Source organism: Melospiza melodia, chromosome 18 (assembly GCF_035770615.1).
Source record: "Melospiza melodia melodia isolate bMelMel2 chromosome 18, bMelMel2.pri, whole genome shotgun sequence".
In the NCBI taxonomy this organism is placed as follows: domain Eukaryota; kingdom Metazoa; phylum Chordata; class Aves; order Passeriformes; family Passerellidae; genus Melospiza; species Melospiza melodia.
This window is the reverse complement of record NC_086211.1, coordinates 668,182-686,768: the sequence shown is the minus strand read 5'-3', so window position 1 is coordinate 686,768 and position 18,587 is coordinate 668,182. Positions and strand designations below refer to the sequence as shown.

General features: G+C 48.5%; 1 protein-coding gene across 9 annotated transcripts in view; it reads left to right on the top strand.

Annotated features, from left to right (window-relative positions):
* Positions 1–877: 877 nt before the first annotated feature.
* TNRC6A (trinucleotide repeat containing adaptor 6A) overlaps positions 878–18,587 on the top strand; it is a 42,284-nt gene continuing 24,574 nt past the window's right edge. For 2 of the 9 annotated variants that reach the window (XM_063171519.1, XM_063171516.1), the window contains exons 1-5: positions 881–941; positions 1,612–1,659; positions 4,024–4,059; positions 9,943–10,033; positions 11,018–11,039. In XM_063171519.1, the coding sequence (XP_063027589.1) occupies positions 937–941; positions 1,612–1,659; positions 4,024–4,059; positions 9,943–10,033; positions 11,018–11,039 (202 nt within the window). In that variant the 5' untranslated portion in view covers positions 881–936. Of the gene's footprint in view, positions 942–1,611; positions 1,660–4,023; positions 4,060–9,942; positions 10,034–11,017; positions 11,040–18,587 lie in introns of all 9 variants that reach the window. The other 7 variants (XM_063171523.1, XM_063171517.1, XM_063171524.1 and 4 more) reach the window with 4 other exon arrangements.

Below are 18,587 nucleotides of genomic sequence, written 5' to 3'. Positions count from 1 at the left end.
GTGCCAACACCCTCGGGGGAAAGAACCTTTCTCCAAAATTGACCCCAAACTCCCCTGGCACAGCCGAAGCGATGATTCCGTGACTCTGTCACCCGGACGGGACCCGGCCCGAGGCTCCCGGGCTCCCAGCCCCGATGAGCGGCCCGGGACGGGCTCGGGGTCCCGCTCCATGCCCCGTTCCCTGTCCCGCTCTCCCCGTGCCGGGATCCCGCTCCTGGTCCCGCTTCCCCCGTTCCCCCGCTCCCAGCCCCGTTCCCCCCGTGCCGGCCCCGTTCCCCCGTTCCCGTTCCCCCTCTCCCGGCCCCGTTTTCCCGTTCCCCCTCTCCCGGCCCCGTTCCCGTTCCCCCTCTCCCGGCCCCGCTCCCCCCGTGCCGGCCCCGCTCCTCCGTTCCCGTTCCCCCGTTCCCGTTCCCCCTCTCCCGGCCCCGTTCCCCCGTTCCCGTTCCCCCTCTCCCGGCCCCGCTCCCCCCGTGCCGGCCCCGTTCCCCCGTTCCCGTTCCCCCTCTCCCGGCCCCGTTCCCCCGTTCCCGTTCCCCCGTTCCCGTTCCCCCTCTCCCGGCCCCGTTCCCCCGTTCCCGTTCCCCCGTTCCCGTTGCCCCTCTCCGGCCCCGCTCCCCCCGTGCCGGCCCCGCTCCCCCGTTCCCCCGTTCCCGTTCCCCCTCTCCCGGCCCCGTTCCCCCGTTCCCGTTCCCCCGTTCCCGTTCCCCCTCTCCGGCCCCGCTCCCCCCGGGCGGGCGCCCCGGAAGCGCGGCCGGGGCGGGTTCGCTTCCTGCGCGCGGGGCGGGCGGGCGGCGGCGGCAGGAAATGGCGGCGGAGCTGCGGCTGCAGCTGCCGGGCCCTCCCGCTCCGCAGCGCCGGGCTCAGCCCGCCTAGAGCCGCCGGCCGCGCCGGGCCCGCGCCGCAGCCTCCGGGACGGACTCCGAGCACTTTACATACATGAGGTACCGGGCCGGGCGGCGCCGGGCCGGGCGGGGAAGGGCCGGGCGGCGGGGCAGCCCCGCGGAGCCGCGGCGGACGCGATGGGGATCGGGCTCCCGCGGCAGCGCCGCCGGCCGAGGGGCCGCCCGGAGGGGCCGCGGCGCCCGCCCGGAGCGGGGTGTGCCGGTCCCCCCGCCCGGGCCGAGCCGTGCCCTCCCCGGCTCCGAGTTGGCTCTGCGGGGCCGGCAGCGCCCGTGGCCGCCGGTGCGGCACGGAGCGAACCGGAGCATCCCGGTGCCGCACGGAGCGAGCCGGTGCCGCGCTCGGAGCGCGCTGGGAGCGCGCTGGCGGCTGAAGTGATGCAGCAGAATCGTTTTCCTTAAAGTCCTTGAGACGGCGGAGTGCGGGGAGGGCGCGGGGATGGGTGCGGGGCGCCGGGATGCGGATGGGCTCCGGTGGCCGCTGCGGGCACAGGGATGGTGCCCGGGCACACCGGGCTGGCACGGGCAGGGCTGGCACGGGCAGGGCCCGCCCGCTCCCCTCGCCCGCCCCGGGGACACCGCCGCCCGTCCCTGCTCTCCCCATCCGTCCTGACCAACCCACCTGAGCTCCCTGTGCATCCTGACCCGCACCGGCTTTATTTTCCTGCTGCATTGCTGTTGACATGGAAACCAATACCACTTTCTGTTGCAGAGAATTGGAAGCTAAAGCTACCAAAGAAGTCGAAAGAAAACTAAGCAGGTAAGAGACTCATTTAAATTCCCTCCCACTATTTAGATGGAAAGGTGGCCTAGGGCTAGGAGTAGTTGTGGGCTTTATCGGGAGCTTTAATCTCTTGTTAATTGTAAGGATAAAAAAAAATATCTGAATTTGAAAACGCTGTCTATTGCATGGGGAAATAGACAGAGTTTGAAAACGCTGTCTATTGCATGGGGAAATAGACAGAGTTTGAAAACGCTGTCTATTGCATGGGGAAATAGACAGAGTTTGAAAACGCTGTCTATTGCATGGGGAAATAGAGTTTGAAAACGCTGTCTATTGCAAGCTTAGTTAATTCTGTAGACTAAACACCTTTTTAGCTGTTTGTTTTTTTTATTTTTTTTTTTTTGTTTAACTACTTCAGATGTTTAATACAGTTTATTTAATAGGGGAGGTTTTTGAAGAGAAAAATAACTTTTCTGCACTAAGTTGTAGTACCTAAGAATAACTGGAAAATGAATGAAGAGTTTGGGGTTCTTTTATACACTTCAGCCAAATATTGTTTGGAGGCAAGACAGTTGTGGCAAGAGCTGGGTTAAACTCTGTGTTGCCATATAACCACTGGCTGTGCCTCTTTTGCCATGAGGAGTTAGCTGGTGAATGTCCTGTTTACGTGTAGTTTTTAGAATGAGAGATTAGCAGAATGGGCTGGGGAGTTAACTCCTTAACTGGGGAGTTCAGGGTCACGTTGAAGGAAGAATTCTGTGCCCTAAAGTGTATCTCTTTGTGTTTAAGCAGTTGTTTCTTCTGCACCGTTTGGTTTTGGTCAGGTGACTTTCTCACAAGTATCCGCTCTATGGATTACATTCTTTGTTTTCAACTTCTGGCCTGCTTCCTTTTTGGGTTCTTTTTCAGTTAGACCTTTAAAGGCCTTTTGCTAGTGATCCGTTAAAGGGATTTCCACTGGGGCCGTTTGAGATGTGCCTGAACCCTGAGTATAGCAGATAGAATCTCAGGTTTGGTGCCCTGCTTTTTTCCTTCTCTCCTGAGCCCGAGCAGTCTCCAGCTTCCAGGGTGAGCTGTGACTGGGCTGTGGAATCTGAAAACTGCTTTGCTCCTCTCTGCTCTCAGTGCGGGTCTTCCTTTCGGTTTTTTTATTTTGCTAATACACTTAATGATGTGTAATCAGTGAATGATTTTCCCCACGTTGTTGTTGAAATGCAGGGAATATTTGGGGTGCCTGGGAGCCTCTGAGGTAACCCATCAGTGTTCAGGGACTCGCTGCAGTCGCCATGCCAGAAGTGATTTCAGAACTGTTATTCAGAGTGACAGAGTGCTGAGTTCGGAGCACTACTTGGTGCCAGTCGTAGTAAGTCAGGAGATCTTCACATTTTTATGACCTTAGCAGAGATCTTGTCATGCTGGCAGGCGGTGCTGAATGTGAGGGGAAGTGAAAGGAAACTACAGCGCTTCCAAAATTCGGTGCTTGGAGAGTAAATTCTGCAGTGGAACGGGTCCCGCGTCTCTCTGACACAGAAGAGTATGTTTTATTTATTTAAAAGGTTCTGAACTGGTTTGAAGTTCACATTAATGCCCCGGCTGGTTTATGTTTAGCCAGGGAGCTCTCGTTGTGTGAGCACACAGCTGATAAACCATGGCATGCCTGTGCTGGGTAGACCTGATTAATTGTTTTACTGGGGTAGAGCTCAGCAGATAGCCCTCGTTCTTCCTCCAATGTCATTATTTACTGGCTTATTAAATTTGCAGTGACCTAGTGGAACTGTAAAAGAGCAAATATCCTTTCCTGGCAAGGTACACAGACCTGTGCTAGAGTTTATGTTAATCTCAGATTTCACAGTGTGGATGTAGACTGTGAACTCCACGGGATGTTGGCTTTGTTTTGTGTTCTGAAGTCACTTCTGGAGTTCATGCTTATAAATTAATGGGTAGCAAATACACTTTTTAATCTTGCTGGGAATAGTGGCCTAGACTGTGGGTTTGTGATAGGAAAAGTATTACAGCTTTCAGTGCAGCTTGCTTATCCCATTGGAGTGATTCCTGTTTCACACTCAGGATTAGCATTTGGCTTGTCTGGCCTTTTGGAAAAGAATCCTCATTTGGTCTATGTTCTCTCTAAAATTCATACATGCCTGGTGCTGTGCAAATATTCCTGGTCTCAAAAATCAGCTTAGTGCATGACTGGCGACAGTGATTAAATAAATCCATCCACGCTCTGTTGTGGCATCATGTTACCAATTAAGTGTCACCTGAGCAGCCACAGCAAGAGTGTCTGCTCTTACCTAGGGAAATCTAAGAGTTAAATTTGGTTAAAATCAGGACTGCTGCAAATCACCATTTAGTTCTTCTGATTTAAGGAATAACTTTTCAATTCTGTTTGGTAAACAGGGCTTTCCTGCCTCATTTATGTGGAACTGAGAGAAGGTAAATATCTGAAATACATTGACAATCATGTTCCCAAACCCAGGGCTTTGGCTGTTGCTTCACAAGCATGCAAACCATAGGGAAGAGTCTCCATTGCTTCCATTCACCTGTGGTTCTGCCCACCTTGGTTGCAGACTGGCCATGTGTTGGGAGAGCAAGCTTCTCACCCCTAGCTTCCATCCATGTGCTCTGTAAAGTTATCACTGTACAACTGATTTTTATGCTTTCATGTAATAATAACTGCCATATTTCTGTGATATTTTTCTTATCTGCTGCAGGGAAAACTTAGAGCTGGCCCAGTGATAGAGACATATAAACCAGGGAGAAATGTAGTTGTTTCTGTTGATGTGTAAGCATTTGATTTTCTGTTGGGTTTCTGGGGATGGGTCTTTTTCCTCATAAACATTCTGTTCACGCTTCCAGGACCTTTACAGACACTTGGGTAAATGACACATCCCTTTCTGTTCCACAGACACCCTTGAGGCTGTGCAGGGCTGCCAGGTGTCCCCGTGGGGTCCCTTTGGTGTTCCAGGGGTGCAGCAGCCCCTGTGCAGCAGCAGCACTGCAGCAGCAGGAGAGGGGCAGGTTGCTGCTGGGCTCGAGCAGCTGACTGTGGAGGAGCAGTTTAATCTGCCTTCCTGGTTCCTCATTTGTTACAGGAAGATAGGGATTGTTTATGGCTGCTGCTGGAGTCCTGTGTGGCTGGGTGATAAACTTCTTGGGAAGGAGATCTGTCTTTTGTCTGCTTGTGTAGCAGCAAACATCTTGGGTGAAACTCAAGGGCAAAGCCAACCCAAATATTCCAGAATTCTGGTCCATTTGTAGTCCCTGTATTTGGGAGCATCATTCTGATGAGCCAGTTTGTGTTAGGGAAATGGGAAAGCTGAGAGGATTCCAGGTGACTGGCATGGCAGACGTGGTAGGTAGGATTCTGTCGCTTCACCTTTAGGGTGGAAATTTAAAGACCTGAGGTATTTAAAAGCAAAAACGAAAGTAGCTGATACACATTTTCTAATTAATTATTCATTGAAGTATTTTTTCCCAGTTTTTAGCTTGGCAGCACCTCTCCTCTCTGTTAATAGCTGGAAAGAACACACACACACACACGTCTGGAAATGAGTGGGTTTGTTTTGTTCTCACTGCCTGAGGCTCTCAGTGCTCCCAGGAACACGCTGGGTGGGTTCAGGTGCCAGAGCTTTTCCATCTGAGGCTCTGGCAGGGTTTGTTGGGATTATTTTGTTAACTTCAAAGTACTTGTGTCTGTTTCATAAACTACAAGTGCTCCTTTGGTGTAGTGTGCTGTTCTGTGAATGGCGTTGGTAAAGGATGGTAGGATCCCATTTTAATCAAAATACACATTTTATAATTGATTTTTGTAGAATGCTGGTGAGTAGGAAAGCTAGCTGTTGGTTTTTACAGAGCCTGAGAAATCACGTTCGTTGGCAACTTTATGTAATTGTGTCTTTTCAAAAAATTGAGAGATGAGGGAGCTTGCAGGTCAGAATACAGAAGATTTATCAGTCTCAGGAACATTTGAAAGTCTGCAGAAGATCAGCTGTAGGCTGAGCACGTGGTGCTGTCCTTGCAGAACTGTTAAAGATCTTTCAATGCCTGATACTTACCTGTAGCTACCTGGCAGTGTTCCACCTGTAGCACTGCAAGTTAATTTATAACTAGAAGAAGAGAAAATGGTAGAAAGGATCTATTTATTTATTTATTTATTTATTTATTTATTTATTTATTTATTTATTAAAAATTTAATATGTCCAGCACTGGAAATTTTACACTGGTTTCAGAAGCTGCTGTGTATAATCACTTCTAATTCTTACTTGTGTGTTTGCTCCATAGCTCTGTTCATCCCTCCAGTGATGGATGGGAGCTCACAGTTGTTGCAACCATCATTTCCTCAGTGTGGGGATAGAATTTTGATTTTATTGTGGCAAAACATGTTGCACTTTGATAAATTGTAACAGCAAAGATAGCAAAGCTGCACAAACATTAATTACTTCATCCTCAGCCTGTCTGCCAGGGGAAATATGGGTGAACTTGATTTTGCTCTTCTGCAACCCAAGAATAAAGGTTAACCATGTCTGTTTCAGCCCAGGTATTTTTACAATGCTAAGCTGGAGCTTTAGAAATTAAACATTAATAGTACTTTTTTTTCAAGAAGTAAAGTAATAAGTGAAGCACGTTTTGATACAAATATTACCTGAAATGTTTGCAGTTAGAACATGACAGTTTTTTCCACTTCAGAAGCCAAATAACAAATCAGGTCATACAAAAATAAAATGCCTTGTGCTGTCTTGATAACCTGTCTTAGAAGACTAAAAAGTTGGTTTTGTTTCTTCTGGGCTTTTTAATGGCTTAATTGAGGGAAGTATTTTTGTAGTTTGTTGGATTTTTTTTCCCCTGTATACAAAGAAGAATTGTGCTGGGGTACACAATTGGAACAAAAATTTTCTGTTAAATAAATAACGGTAAATATTTATCTGACCCTCGGTCTGCTTAAATTTATGCAGATAACAGCAGCTTCTCCTTGCCCACCTTCAGAGCCATTAAATGTGCAGTCTCTCCTGAGATCAAGATCCATTTTCATTTTGCCTCACTTGAAAATAAAGCACCTTTCAAGTTAAGCTGTTGAAACCGGAGGCCTTTGTTCTGTCTCCGACGTGGATTTCCTATTGCCGGGGTGTTTTATTTTCACTTGATCTAAATTGAAAAATATGGTTTGCATTTCTGCTAAGGCCGTTTAACCTTGAGCGAGCTAATCCCGTTACCCAGGAGGAGGAGGACATAGCCTGTGCTCTGGTGGAGGCTGGGTGTGTGATGGGGAGCCACAGAGCTGTTTGTAAATTCACCTTATCCATGGAATGCTCTGTCCCTGCTCTTCCCGGGCCAGCTGATGGGCAGCGTGCTGCTGCAAACACTTTGGCCACTCAAGGTGGATGGGTTAGAGCTGCCAGGTGTGGGGAAAGCCCAGCAGTGAACCTGTTCATTTTGGCCACACAAGGTCCATGGGTTAACATGTGTGGGGAAAGCCCAGCAAAGGAACCTGTTCATGTTGGTCACACAAAGTCCATGGATTAACAGATGCCAGGTGTGGGGAAAGCCCAGCAGTGAACCTGTTCATTTTGGCCACACAAGGTCCATGGATTTACAGATGCCAGATGTGGGGAAAGCCCAGCAGTGAACCTGTTCATTTTGGCCACACAAGGTCCATGGGTTAACATGTGTGGGGAAAGCCCAGCAAAGGAACCTGTTCATTTTGGCCACACAAGGTCCATGGATTTACAGATGCCAGGTGTGGGGAAAGCCCAGCAATGAACCTGTTCATTTTCTGGCTCTGTGTGGTTTCCACAAGCCCAGGTTGCTCTGGTGGTTCCTGTGGAGCTGCTGCTGCTCTGTCTGCAGAACCAAGGGGCTGTGAGCCCAGGGGATAAATGGGAAATGCCACGTTCCGCTTCTGCTCCTCAAGGAGCAGTGTCAGAAAGGGAGTTTGTGATGTGTTCCAGCAGAGGCTGGAGCCAGAGGCAGCAATCCCATCACCTGCTGGCTGGTGAGAGGGCCCTGCATTTCTGTGCTGGGGAGAATAAAGGAGACTCATGCTTCCAGCTGTCAGAAATGGAAATTCAGGCGTCCTGCGTGAGACTCTGATGACTGAGGAGGCAAATGTGAATTTTTGTCTCAGGTTTAAGTTTGTGTATTGAGGATGGTGAATAGGCCTTCTTACTTGAAGTGTTCAGTTTTCAGGGAAAGGCAGGGACAGGAAGGGCTTTGCTATTGCTGCTTAGTTGTGCCAATTGGGTTAGTTTTGCTCTGAGATTTGATGTTATAGTGGTAATTAATACCCTTAAAAACTCATAATGAACTATAGGTGGATGGTTTTTATCTAGGGAATACCTAGAGTTCTGATCCCAATCGTAGGGGGGAGTTGTGTCTCCTAAGTTTGCTTTGTAATCTAAAATCTGTTTGTCTTGAAAAGATAAAAATTGAATTGACAGTGTCAGAATTTAGGAGTTCTGATGTTCCTGTGTGACAAAAACCCAGTGATGCTCTGGTGGAATATTCCAGAGATATTGGTATGTTAGTTGTTAGCATCTGTATTCCCAAAGTGAAATGTAATTGTGTTGATTTAACTGTAGCAGGATTGATGAGGTGTTTTTTTTTTTTTTCCTGTGAAAATACTACTTTGCATTCTGCTTGCTGTTGAATGTGCTACAGCTTTCTTCTAAAAGCAGAATGATTTTTCAGTTAATGCAGTTTTGGCATGTGACAGACTGAAATTTGTTACACAAAACAAGTGCTGGTGGCTGCTCAGGGTGTTACAGCTGCTGCAGCTCAGCGGGCCCAGCCCAGCACTGGGTTCCAAGGAGCAAACCAGTGTTCTGCTCCGAGGGGAAGGGGCTGGGATCTCTAAGAGCTTTATTCTGTACTGGCTCCACACCTGGTGCTGCTCTCCAGTTCAAATTGGCTGTTACAATTTGGACTGTCCCAAATTACCCAAACCGAGGGTCAGCATCACCAGTATCCCCGCGGTTCCAAATGCTCAGGGTGGGACAGAGCTGACTGAGGTGTCACCTTTGTAATGCACGAATGTCACTGCAGGTTAATCATTGCCTCGCATTTGCACAGGGAGCAGGGATTGCTCTAAATGGAACTGGAATTGTTTCTGCACTTAGGTGTCTGACCCCTTAGTTGTCCATGAAATCATTTTGGAGACCTAATTGTAAATGTGAGATTGCTTTTGCAGTGAATCCTCCTCGGTGGATCTCACAGCCAGCTGATGGAGCTGTGATAAAATGCAAAACAGCCACATTGTGTTTGATGGTTGTGATTCCTCTGGCAGTGCAGGGGCTCTCAGAAATAACACTCCTGGCTAATTATTTTGCATACCTTAGCACATCAGAAGCCCTTCTTTCTTAAAAGAAGTAGCTGCTGCTTGCTTTCTGTTATTAGAAAATCTCAAAAGCCAGAATCTGGTCAGTGGAAGCTGATGCCTGCACTCGCTCTGAAAGGGGCTCGAGCTGAGTTAGAAGTAGAATTAACTGGTTGTTTATATATCTAGAAAAGTAATGAAGTTTTAGTACCTGTAGACTATCTTGTGGTTTAATACATTCAATTTGCATTGCTTCTGACAGACTATCGAACTATCTTACTGAAAACTGGAGGTTTATGGGAGCTTTGGGGTTAAAGCAGAGCCAGCTCAGTGTTTCCAGGCAGACACACACCTTGCAGTCACTGCCCCAGAGTGACACTGTTAGTTCTTTTTCTCCAAAACATTTGGAAGTCTGTTTTTGAGCAGCATGAGCTGGGCAGAGCTGTTCCTGCTCAGGTTTGGGCAGAGATGCTGTGGTAATGAACGAGTGTTGTTAATTACCGTTCCGAGTTTTGGTTTCACTTTTGCCCAGTTACGGTTTTGTTTCTCGGAGAGGGAGCTCTGAAATGGCCCTGCTGTGCCCCTGCTGTGCCAGCTGTGCCCTGCCCACCCGGGGTGGTTCCTGCAGAGGGGCTTTGGGATGGGGCAGAATCACAGGGGTTTGTGGCTTTGGCCACTGCAGGAGCACTCCAGGCTGCCATGTGCCACAGCTCAGTCACTCCAGTTCAGGGGACACTAAACAACATCTGAACTTGCTGGCTTTTGAGCCAAATGCAAGTGCAAGCTTCACTGTAAGCTTTGGGAGAAGGAGTGCACACCACATCTGCACTGCAAGTCCTGTCGCTGGGGGCTTGCCCTGACCGTGACAGTCCCTGCAGAAATAGGATCCAATTAGAGGCAAAATTCCCCAGTTCCTTTATGTCGCTGTGAAATAATTGTTCTAAAATGAATCTTAAGTGTGTACAGATTGTATTTTGGGAGAGTTAATTGCAAACTGTGTGGTTCAGGGATTTAGTGCAAGAAGAGGAAGAACAGTTGATGGAAGAAAGGAAAAAGAGAAAAGAAGACAAGAAGAAAAAGGAAGCTGCTCAAAAAAAGGTATGTGGAGCACTGAGGAGAAACCCCTGTGCTTGGAGGTGACTTGTTTCATCACTAGTAAAAACAAGTGTTCTCTTATTAATTTAATGTTTTAAATTTAGCTGTGCTGTCAGTTATTTAGAGGTAACTGACATGTTGAGCATTGTAATTGGCTCTGTGTAGTTTCTTACAAAACTAAATTTTCATCTGGGGTGACCCTTCTATTTCCTGATGGTCAGTTGAGGCAGTCTCAGGTTTGTAGCACCTCAGTGTTAATGTATTTACTAGTAGAATAAAAATGCCATTTTAAAGCAGTGGCTTTCAGCTGCTTCCTTATTTTCATATATCTTCTTATTCTTCAGTATGGAAACATGCCACGAGAGAATTTGTAGTAGGGAATAACAATTTAATAAAAAAGAAAATATTGACAGCAAAGATGTTTAGGAGTGGAAACGTCAGAGAAATGCTTGTAAATACTTCAGAATCCCTGTTTCCTGACAAGATCCTCATCATGGCAAGGCATTTTATCCTGTGATAAACTTTTATTCAAATAGATCTCTCATCCTGGCCACAGTACAGGTGTAACCAATGAATCTTGCAAATGAAAGTCTTGAAGCTTTGGCATTTGCTCTCTTATTCTTTTCTATTTCCAGGTCACTCCCCCTTCCCTGCCCTGTTCTGCAATAAAAGTGGCAGCAGCTCTTTGCTTCCAGGCACAGTTTTTAACTCAAAACATCTTAATTTGCAAGTTTAATTTGGTCTGTTTCATGTAGTTATCTTTCAAATTAATTTTGTCTTCTATAACATTTAAACAGCTTTTTAAACATAAGGAATAATAGGCCTGGGTTGGTTAGAGAGAGGCTTCTGAAGTAGATAATTAAATAACTTGAAACCATTTAAAAAGAGGAAAGTCAAATGCTAATGTTGCTTTATGAAGTGGTATGTGTATATGTGGTTTCTCTCTTATCTGCAAAAATCACTGACACTTCTTTTTTCTTGTTCTAGGCCATTGAACAAAAAATCAAAGGTAAGTTACTTTACAGTTAGTTCTACTCTGTGTATTATTTCTGGGGTTTAAAATGTGTTGAATCAAATGTTTCACCTGAAATCTCCTCCCAAAAGTGACAGATGGGACCCTTGAGATTTCAGCTGCACTTTTTCAAAGTGACCACAAAAGTCTAGAAGAGTATCAGCACAGGGTTTATCCAGGGATTGGAGTTGCTGATCTTCCTGTTTTCCATTCTTATTTACTGACAGAGCACCAGGCATAGACATGACACCTGAAGTTCCTTCCCTGCTTGCTTTTTCCTTCCCCTATTTGCTTTGTTTGAAAAGTGCACCAACACTTCAGAATAACTGTGTGTAGGGTGGATCTGTTGGAAACTTAATTTACAGATATTTTAAGTGCAGCTGGGACTGGGAACACTTGATGGAGAAGTAATTAATGTGTCCAGTAATTAATGTGTCCAGTTTTACTCCTGCATATGGAGGGCTCACCCTGCAGGATGATCAGGGTGCCAGTACCCATGAGCTGTAATTTCAATATTCATGGCAGGTGGGAACACTGTGGTTTTCTGGGTGTTTGTGGGGTTTGTAGGGCTCTGCATCCCAACCAGCTCCTACAAAGGGGAAAAAAAGCTTCTTTTCACTTTCTCTTGAGTTGTAGCTCCTCACCTGTTTGTTGGGAAGTGCACAGTAACTGCTGAGGTGGCTATGTGGAGTGCTTGAAGTTTTCTGGGAATGCTGGTTTAATTTAACACTTACTGGGGCAGTGGCAGATGCTCCAGTGCTGCTGAGCAGAGATGGAATTCCTGCTGGAAAAATCAGAAGGTGCTGGAAGGGATGGGGCTGGCAGGGGCACGCTGTGCTGGGAGCAGGAGGGACACAAGTGCCATTCCCAGGGTGGGTGATGAGGAACGTCCCAGCTGGGGTGTGCTGGGAGGGGAGAGGCAGGCTGTGCTCGGGGCACTGCCCTGGGGCTCTGCAGCACCATTCCCAGCCGTGCAGCACCATTCCCAAGCACCATTCCCAGGTGTGCAGCACCATTCCCAGGTGTGCAGCACCATTCCCACGTGTGCAGCACCATTCCCAGCCGTGCAGCACCATTCCCAACCGTGCAGCACCATTCCCAAGCACCATTCCCAGCCGTGCAGCACCATTCCCAGCTGTGCAGCACCATTCCCAGCCGTGCAGCACCATTCCCACGTGTGCAGCACCATTCCCAGCCGTGCAGCACCATTCCCAGCTGTGCAGCACCATTCCCAGGTGTGCAGCACTGTTCCCAGGTGTGCAGCACTGTTCCCAAGCACCATTCCCAGGTGTGCAGCACCGTTCCCAAGCACCATTCCCAGCCGTGCAGCACCATTCCCAGCCGTGCAGCACCATTCCCAGGTGTGCAGCACCATTCCCAGGGCTGGCCTGGCATTTCTGAGCTCAGTGGGTGCTCTGGTGGCTGTGTTCCAACGGGAAAAGCACCTGGACTGAGGAGGAGCAGGGGGTTTGTGCTGTGGGAGGATGAGAGGAGGGAGCTCCTGAGGGCAGCTGTGCTGCTGGACTGGGACATTGTCCTGCCTGGTTTGGACAGGCATTGGTTTGGACAGGCATTGCTGGAGGCAGAGGGGGCTGCAGGAGGCTCTGCGGCATTCCTGGGGTCTCTGGCAGCGATGGAAGCTGCTCTCTGTGTGCCCCTCCATCCTCTGAGCTGACCAGGGCTCCCACTGAAATCCACTGGGAGTTCCAGGTTTGTCTTTGGGCACGGGGCAGCAATTTAAAATAAAACAAAAAGTTAAATTGCTGGAAGACTGTTATAACTAATAAATACTCTTCATTTGTTTTTTAGCATGCCTTTTTCCAAGCAGTGCGTGGAATTGTGTTTGAATACAGGCTAAGGGTTGGTTTTGTTCTGTAACTCCTGCCATAAGGCTTCTGGGATCACAGACCAGATTTACAGAATTATGAAGATGTCTGGGTTTGTTCTGAAGTGATAGAACATGTCTGAGCACACAGTGAAGAAGGAGAGGGGTAGGATGCTTTGCTGTATAATAACAAACACTTGGTGTGCCCATTTGACCCTGTGCTTGGGCTGCACTGGCATCACAAGCAAAGGGCTAAATATAGCCTGGACCAGGGGGGCAGGAATTCTGCTTGGGAGGCTCCCCAGTGGGAATCTTCATGTGGAATGGAAATGTCTTTCTTCTGAAGGACAGAGTAATTAAACATTTTTTATTATTTTTTTTTTCTGCCTTGAGAGAAAGATTCACTGATGGAGGTGTTAAGTTCCAACTTAATGATGTTGGAATTATTTAAAGGGTATTTTATAAAGTTCAGCAGGAATTTAGAGTTGTCAGAGAAACATAAACTGGCAGTGCTGTGGAAGAAAAGATATCATGAGATGCAGATACACAACTTTTTGCTACAGTTTCTATAGGAACAAAATCCGAAGCTTGTGCTGCACATGGCTCTTGCCTTGTTTCACCAGTTTTGCCTCCTTGTGTTCAGGATGCAAATTAATGTTTCATTAGTTTCCAAGTTTCCATCACGTTAATGTCTTAAATAATTTATTCTGTGCATGAGCTGAAGATAAAATACAAGAGTATAGGATCTCTAAATAATTCAGAATTATGTGCCTCTTTCAGAAAAGAAGCTGGTTAAGTGCTGGGGGTGGAAGGGAGGGTATTTCTTGGTTTAAGTGTAGTTTGGACAGCTCCAAACTGTTGTTTTATCTAAGGAAGAAATTGCTGTTGTACCAGCTGAAGCAGCTCCCAGCCTTCCTGTGAAATGACAAGAACCTTCCAAGGGAGTTTGTGGAGCTGGGGTTTTCCTGTTCAGGATTGGGAATTAAAGTAATGAGAAAGATGCTAACAACAACGTTTCTGGTACCAGCAGCAATTTAGTACCATGGTATTGCAGTCAGAAATGCACGTGTGGCATTCCTGCAGATTTCAGGGGTTCTCACCTGCCTGGTTTGGTCCAGCTGGTGTCATTAAAGGAGGGAACAGAGCTTGGGACAGCTAGAGGCCAGTCTATTAGTTGCTAAGTGGAAAGTTTATCTGTTTGTGCAGCAGCTGCACAGCATGTGCCTTCCCAGTTCTTTTGAGCCAGGTTTTCTAGGAAAAAATAAATATAATTCGAGTTCCTGTTTGTTGAAAATACTGTAGAATTGTCAGTTGTAGTGTTCCTCCTAGTATGGCAGAATATGTCCTTGTGCTGTGTTTGAAGTCAGAGCTGTTAGACACACAAGTCAGTCCATTATCCCAAATTTCCCAGCCCAGACCCTGCAGGCATTCCAGTGCTGAGCCCTGCACTGAGGGAAAGGCTGTTCCAGGAGCAGCTTCGAGTCTGTGTGTGCTGCAGGGTGGGAGCTCAGGGGGGCTGAAATGCCCCTGCACACGTGGATGTATGGATGGGGACTGTGTGTGCTCCAGGGCTGAAATGCCCTGTGCACACAGTGGGATGTATGGATGGGGACTGTGGGAGCTCAGAGGGGCTGAAATGCCCTGTACACACAGTGGGATGTATGGATGGGGACTGTGGGAGCTCCATGGCAGGAGCTCAGAGGGGCTGAAATGCCCTGTACACACAGTGGGATATAGGGATGGGGACTGTGGGAGCTCAGAGGGGCTGAAATGCCCCTGCACACATGGATGTATGGATGGGGACTGTGGGAGCTCAGAGGGGCTGAAATGCCCCTGCACACATGGATGTATGGATGGGGACTGTGGGAGCTCAGAGGGGCTGAAATGCCCTGTGCACATGGATGTATGGATGGGGACTGTGGGAGCTCCATGGCGGGAGCTCAGAGGGGCTGAAATACCCTGTGCACACGTGGATGTATGGATGGGGACTGTGGGAGCTCAGGGGGGCTGAAATGCCCTGTGCACACAGTGGGATGTATGGATGGGGACTGTGGGAGCTCTGAGAGGCTGAAATGCCCTGTGCACATGGATGTATGGATGGGGACTGTGTGCGCTCCAGGGCTGAAATGCCCCTGTACACAGTGGGATATATGGATGGGCAGGAATTGACGGGCAGCGCCCAGTGCTGGGCTGGCTCTGGCCGTGGGGCTCAGGGGAGCAGCACGGGCTGTCCCTGCAGCCCAGAAAGTGCCACTTTCATTGCAGAACAGAGTCAACTGAATTGCCCAGTGAAACGGAAAGTGCTCTAAAAATAGCTGGGTGTGGAATTGAAATCTTTGACTCATATTTCCCACCTTGGAAACTTCTTATGCTTGTTCTTCTCGGCGCAGCGGAATGGCCCGAGTGCACAGACCCCGCTGGGTTTGTCGGGGCTGTCGCCTGCCTTACCCTGCTTTTCCCGACTGGAAAACCTCTCCTGCTAGCTGCTGGATCCGGGGGGTGACTGCAGGAATGCAGGGGACGGGCCTGCGGCCGCGCAGCGCCGCGGGAAGGGCGCGCTCACCTCCGTGCGGATCCGCAGGGGTTAAAGCCTTGGCAAACACGAGATATTTTCCAGAGCAGCTCCGAGCTCACAGCTGCGGCCATTTTTCCAGCAGGAAAATTCTAGCACTGCATCTTAGGTGTGCGAGAGGCCGGAGAGGCGGCGCGCTGCGCTCGCCCCGGGGCCGGCAGCCCTGCCCGCCGGGACATGCGGCGCCCGGCGCGTTTCGGGGGGCAGCTCCGGCAGCTCCGCGGGGAGGCAGCGGGGCCCTGCCGGCCTGGCGCCGCTCTTTGTGCGGGGCAGCAGAGCATCTGAGCGCCCTGCGCCGGCCGGGAGCTGCCTCCACCCGCGTTAAAGTTCCTCAAGCAGCTGCCATTTCTTATTGGAGGGGGAGCGCCAGTCCCCGGGCCCCTGCTCCAGGAGGAGTTGGCAGGCAGCTCCTGGAGCAGTAAAATGACACCATGCTTCTCCTCCATTTTCTAATGAAATCTGCAGAGTGGGAAAGCAACACAAGTTGGAAGCGTCTTTCTTTGGAATCTCTCTGTAAACTGTAACTCCACCATCCCCTGCTCTGAGGGTTTGCGGCAGGTTTGTTCTTTATGAAAATCTGTCATTTTTAATGCTAGTTTCTGTAAACTTGCTGTTGCTAGTCAGTTAACTGTGATAAACTGTAAGTTTGTTATTACTATCTTTCTGCCTTAATACAATTCAAAATAAAATGTTGGTGTGTAGAACAAACTTTTATTAACAAGTGACTAGTCTAGAGCAAATTAAAATATTAAGGTAATGATTATGGTGTGCTGGAATTCATAGTAGCCATATTGGAATATTAATGTGTTATTTAGCCTTCTGAGAAGTTGTGGAGCAGAAAACGTTGGACAGGGAGAATTTTATAGCTCAAAACTTACTCTGTGGTTCTCAGGGAAGCGAAGGCAAGGGAATTCTGTTGCACTTTGGATAATTTCAGTTGAAAATTAGCATATAATTGTGGACTCTGTATATTCTGTAGCCTAGCCCTGGGACCTGGCAAGTGTGTTATACAATTTGCTGCTATCATAGTAGATAGAATTGCCGTCTTTGCTAAGGAAACAAATGCTTAGAATCTATGTGAAATATAATATTCATGAGCTGTTAGAGAAGTGCTGTTGGTGTTCTGCCTTAGGGCTGGCTGGGCAGCGAGTACCTTGTTTATTTGTTGCACTCCTTGATAGTCAAAAGTGATTTGAGTTCCTGCAGGTCCCTTGGGGTCGGTTCTAACACACTTGGCCTTAAAGTAGCTTTAATTAGGAGAGCAGAGTGCTGGGGTGCCCTGGGCGTGCTGCTGGCAGCTCTGTCTGGGTGTCCAGGGGTGTCAGATGGAAATGGTTTCACTGTACCCCCGGCAGCAGCGGTGCAGGAGTGCAAGGGGCAGGGAAGGAGAAGTGGCTCAGTGTTACGGGGTGCTGCATGTTGTATTAAAATCTCCTCAGGGGAGGGTGTTTGTGTTTTCTGCTTCAGGTGGCAGTGGAAGGAAAAGGACTGGAGCAGTGTGTGCCACAGGCTGGAGGGGTTTGTGTGTGTGTGTGTGTCCTGCTTGGGGCTGTGGCCCCAGCGCTGCTCTGGGGCTGCACAGGGGTTTCTGTGTGCCACTCTCAGCTCAGCTCAGCTCAGCTGGATGTGCTCCAGGCTCTGAAGGGTCGTCCTTGGCACCAGCTGGGGCAGGGGGCACAGGGAGAGCACCAGAAGTTATGGTTTGGGCACTGCTTACACAGCTTGTGGAGTGTGAACGAACGTGGTTTCATTTCAGAGCCCCTTGCAGTACCTGGACACAGAAAAGTTCAAAGTCCTTCTGCATGCAATTGTCAACAAATTCTCAGCAATTCGCTTAAATAGCACTTCTCCCCCCCTTCAGGGCTTAGTCACTCTCAGTTACTTTATTTATAATGCAAGAAATTTTAGAAGCACCAAATGAAATAGATTTGTTTAATATTATTTCCTACTTGTGAAGTTCAGTTTTGAACCAGAAGTCAGAATCACAGTTTGTGGTCTCATTATGTTCATCAAAATATTTTGCAAGGAACCAGTTACCTTCCCTTAATATAGGGAACAGCTTAGATTGAGGAAATCTGAAGTGGTGGTTGTGATCTTTATCAACTTCCCAGTTGATCTAATAGCCTTTCAATACCTTCTGTTCTCTGTGCTCTGTACAATAAATTGAGTTGTGTCCTGGCCTTTCCTCTCCTTAATTCTGTCCCTCTGCTGTGAGCTGGGAGAGCTGTGTCCCTGCTGTGCCCCACAGGAGCTGGGGGCCCTGGAGGGGCAGCTGAAGTTGGGTGTCCTCACCCTGAGGCTTCTGCCCACCCACTGTCAAGCAAGGTCTCCGAAGTTTTTCTTTTCTGCTTCCCAAAATGCAATATTTCATTAAAACACAACTCAGATGCTGATTCTTCAGTGGCTTTTTATTCTAAAGGCTTCTATTTCATGTTTTTCAGAATACGTAAACTAGAAATAAACAGAGATTATATCATAAGTAGCACTGACAACATTCAAATTGATTCCTTAAACAAAAGCTCGAGTTTGTTTTTGTTTTTTGTTGTATTCCCATGACTCAGTTCCTGAAAGTGAATGATAAAATGGTCTTTAAACATATTTAAAAGGTTTTAAAAGCCCCTGAAAACTACACTCTCAGTCGTGCAGTAACATTATTCCTGGTGCTGAGGGAGGTCATGGTCGAGTATTGAGGTATCTTGGGAAGTTGCACACACAGTAAATATTGACACTTAATGCATATCTCATCCGAGGAATTTGCAAAGCACATTAACATATCAATGCAGTGAGGAGGGGCAGAGCTGCCCTGCAGCTGGAGGGGTGGCAGCAGCAGCAGCAGCATCAGTGCCACAGCAGGAGCTCAGGCCCCTCTCTGCCTGCTGAGCTGTGCCCAGCCTGCCCCTGGGCTTGGTGCTCCCTCTGCCCGTGGTCTGACCTTCGCCTCGCCCTGCTGGGGCCGTGCTGCTGGCTCTGGGATCGTTGGCACCTGCAGTTGCACATTTGGCATTTTCCCAGTGCCAGTGCTGTCCTGTGTGCAGCGTTCCCTGTGCTGGCAGCCCTTCCTGCTGGCAGCAGGCACCTGAGGCCATCAATAACTAGCTGTCCCTGTGCATGTTGGGCTCTCTAAAGCAGGGAACCCTGAGCAGAGTGT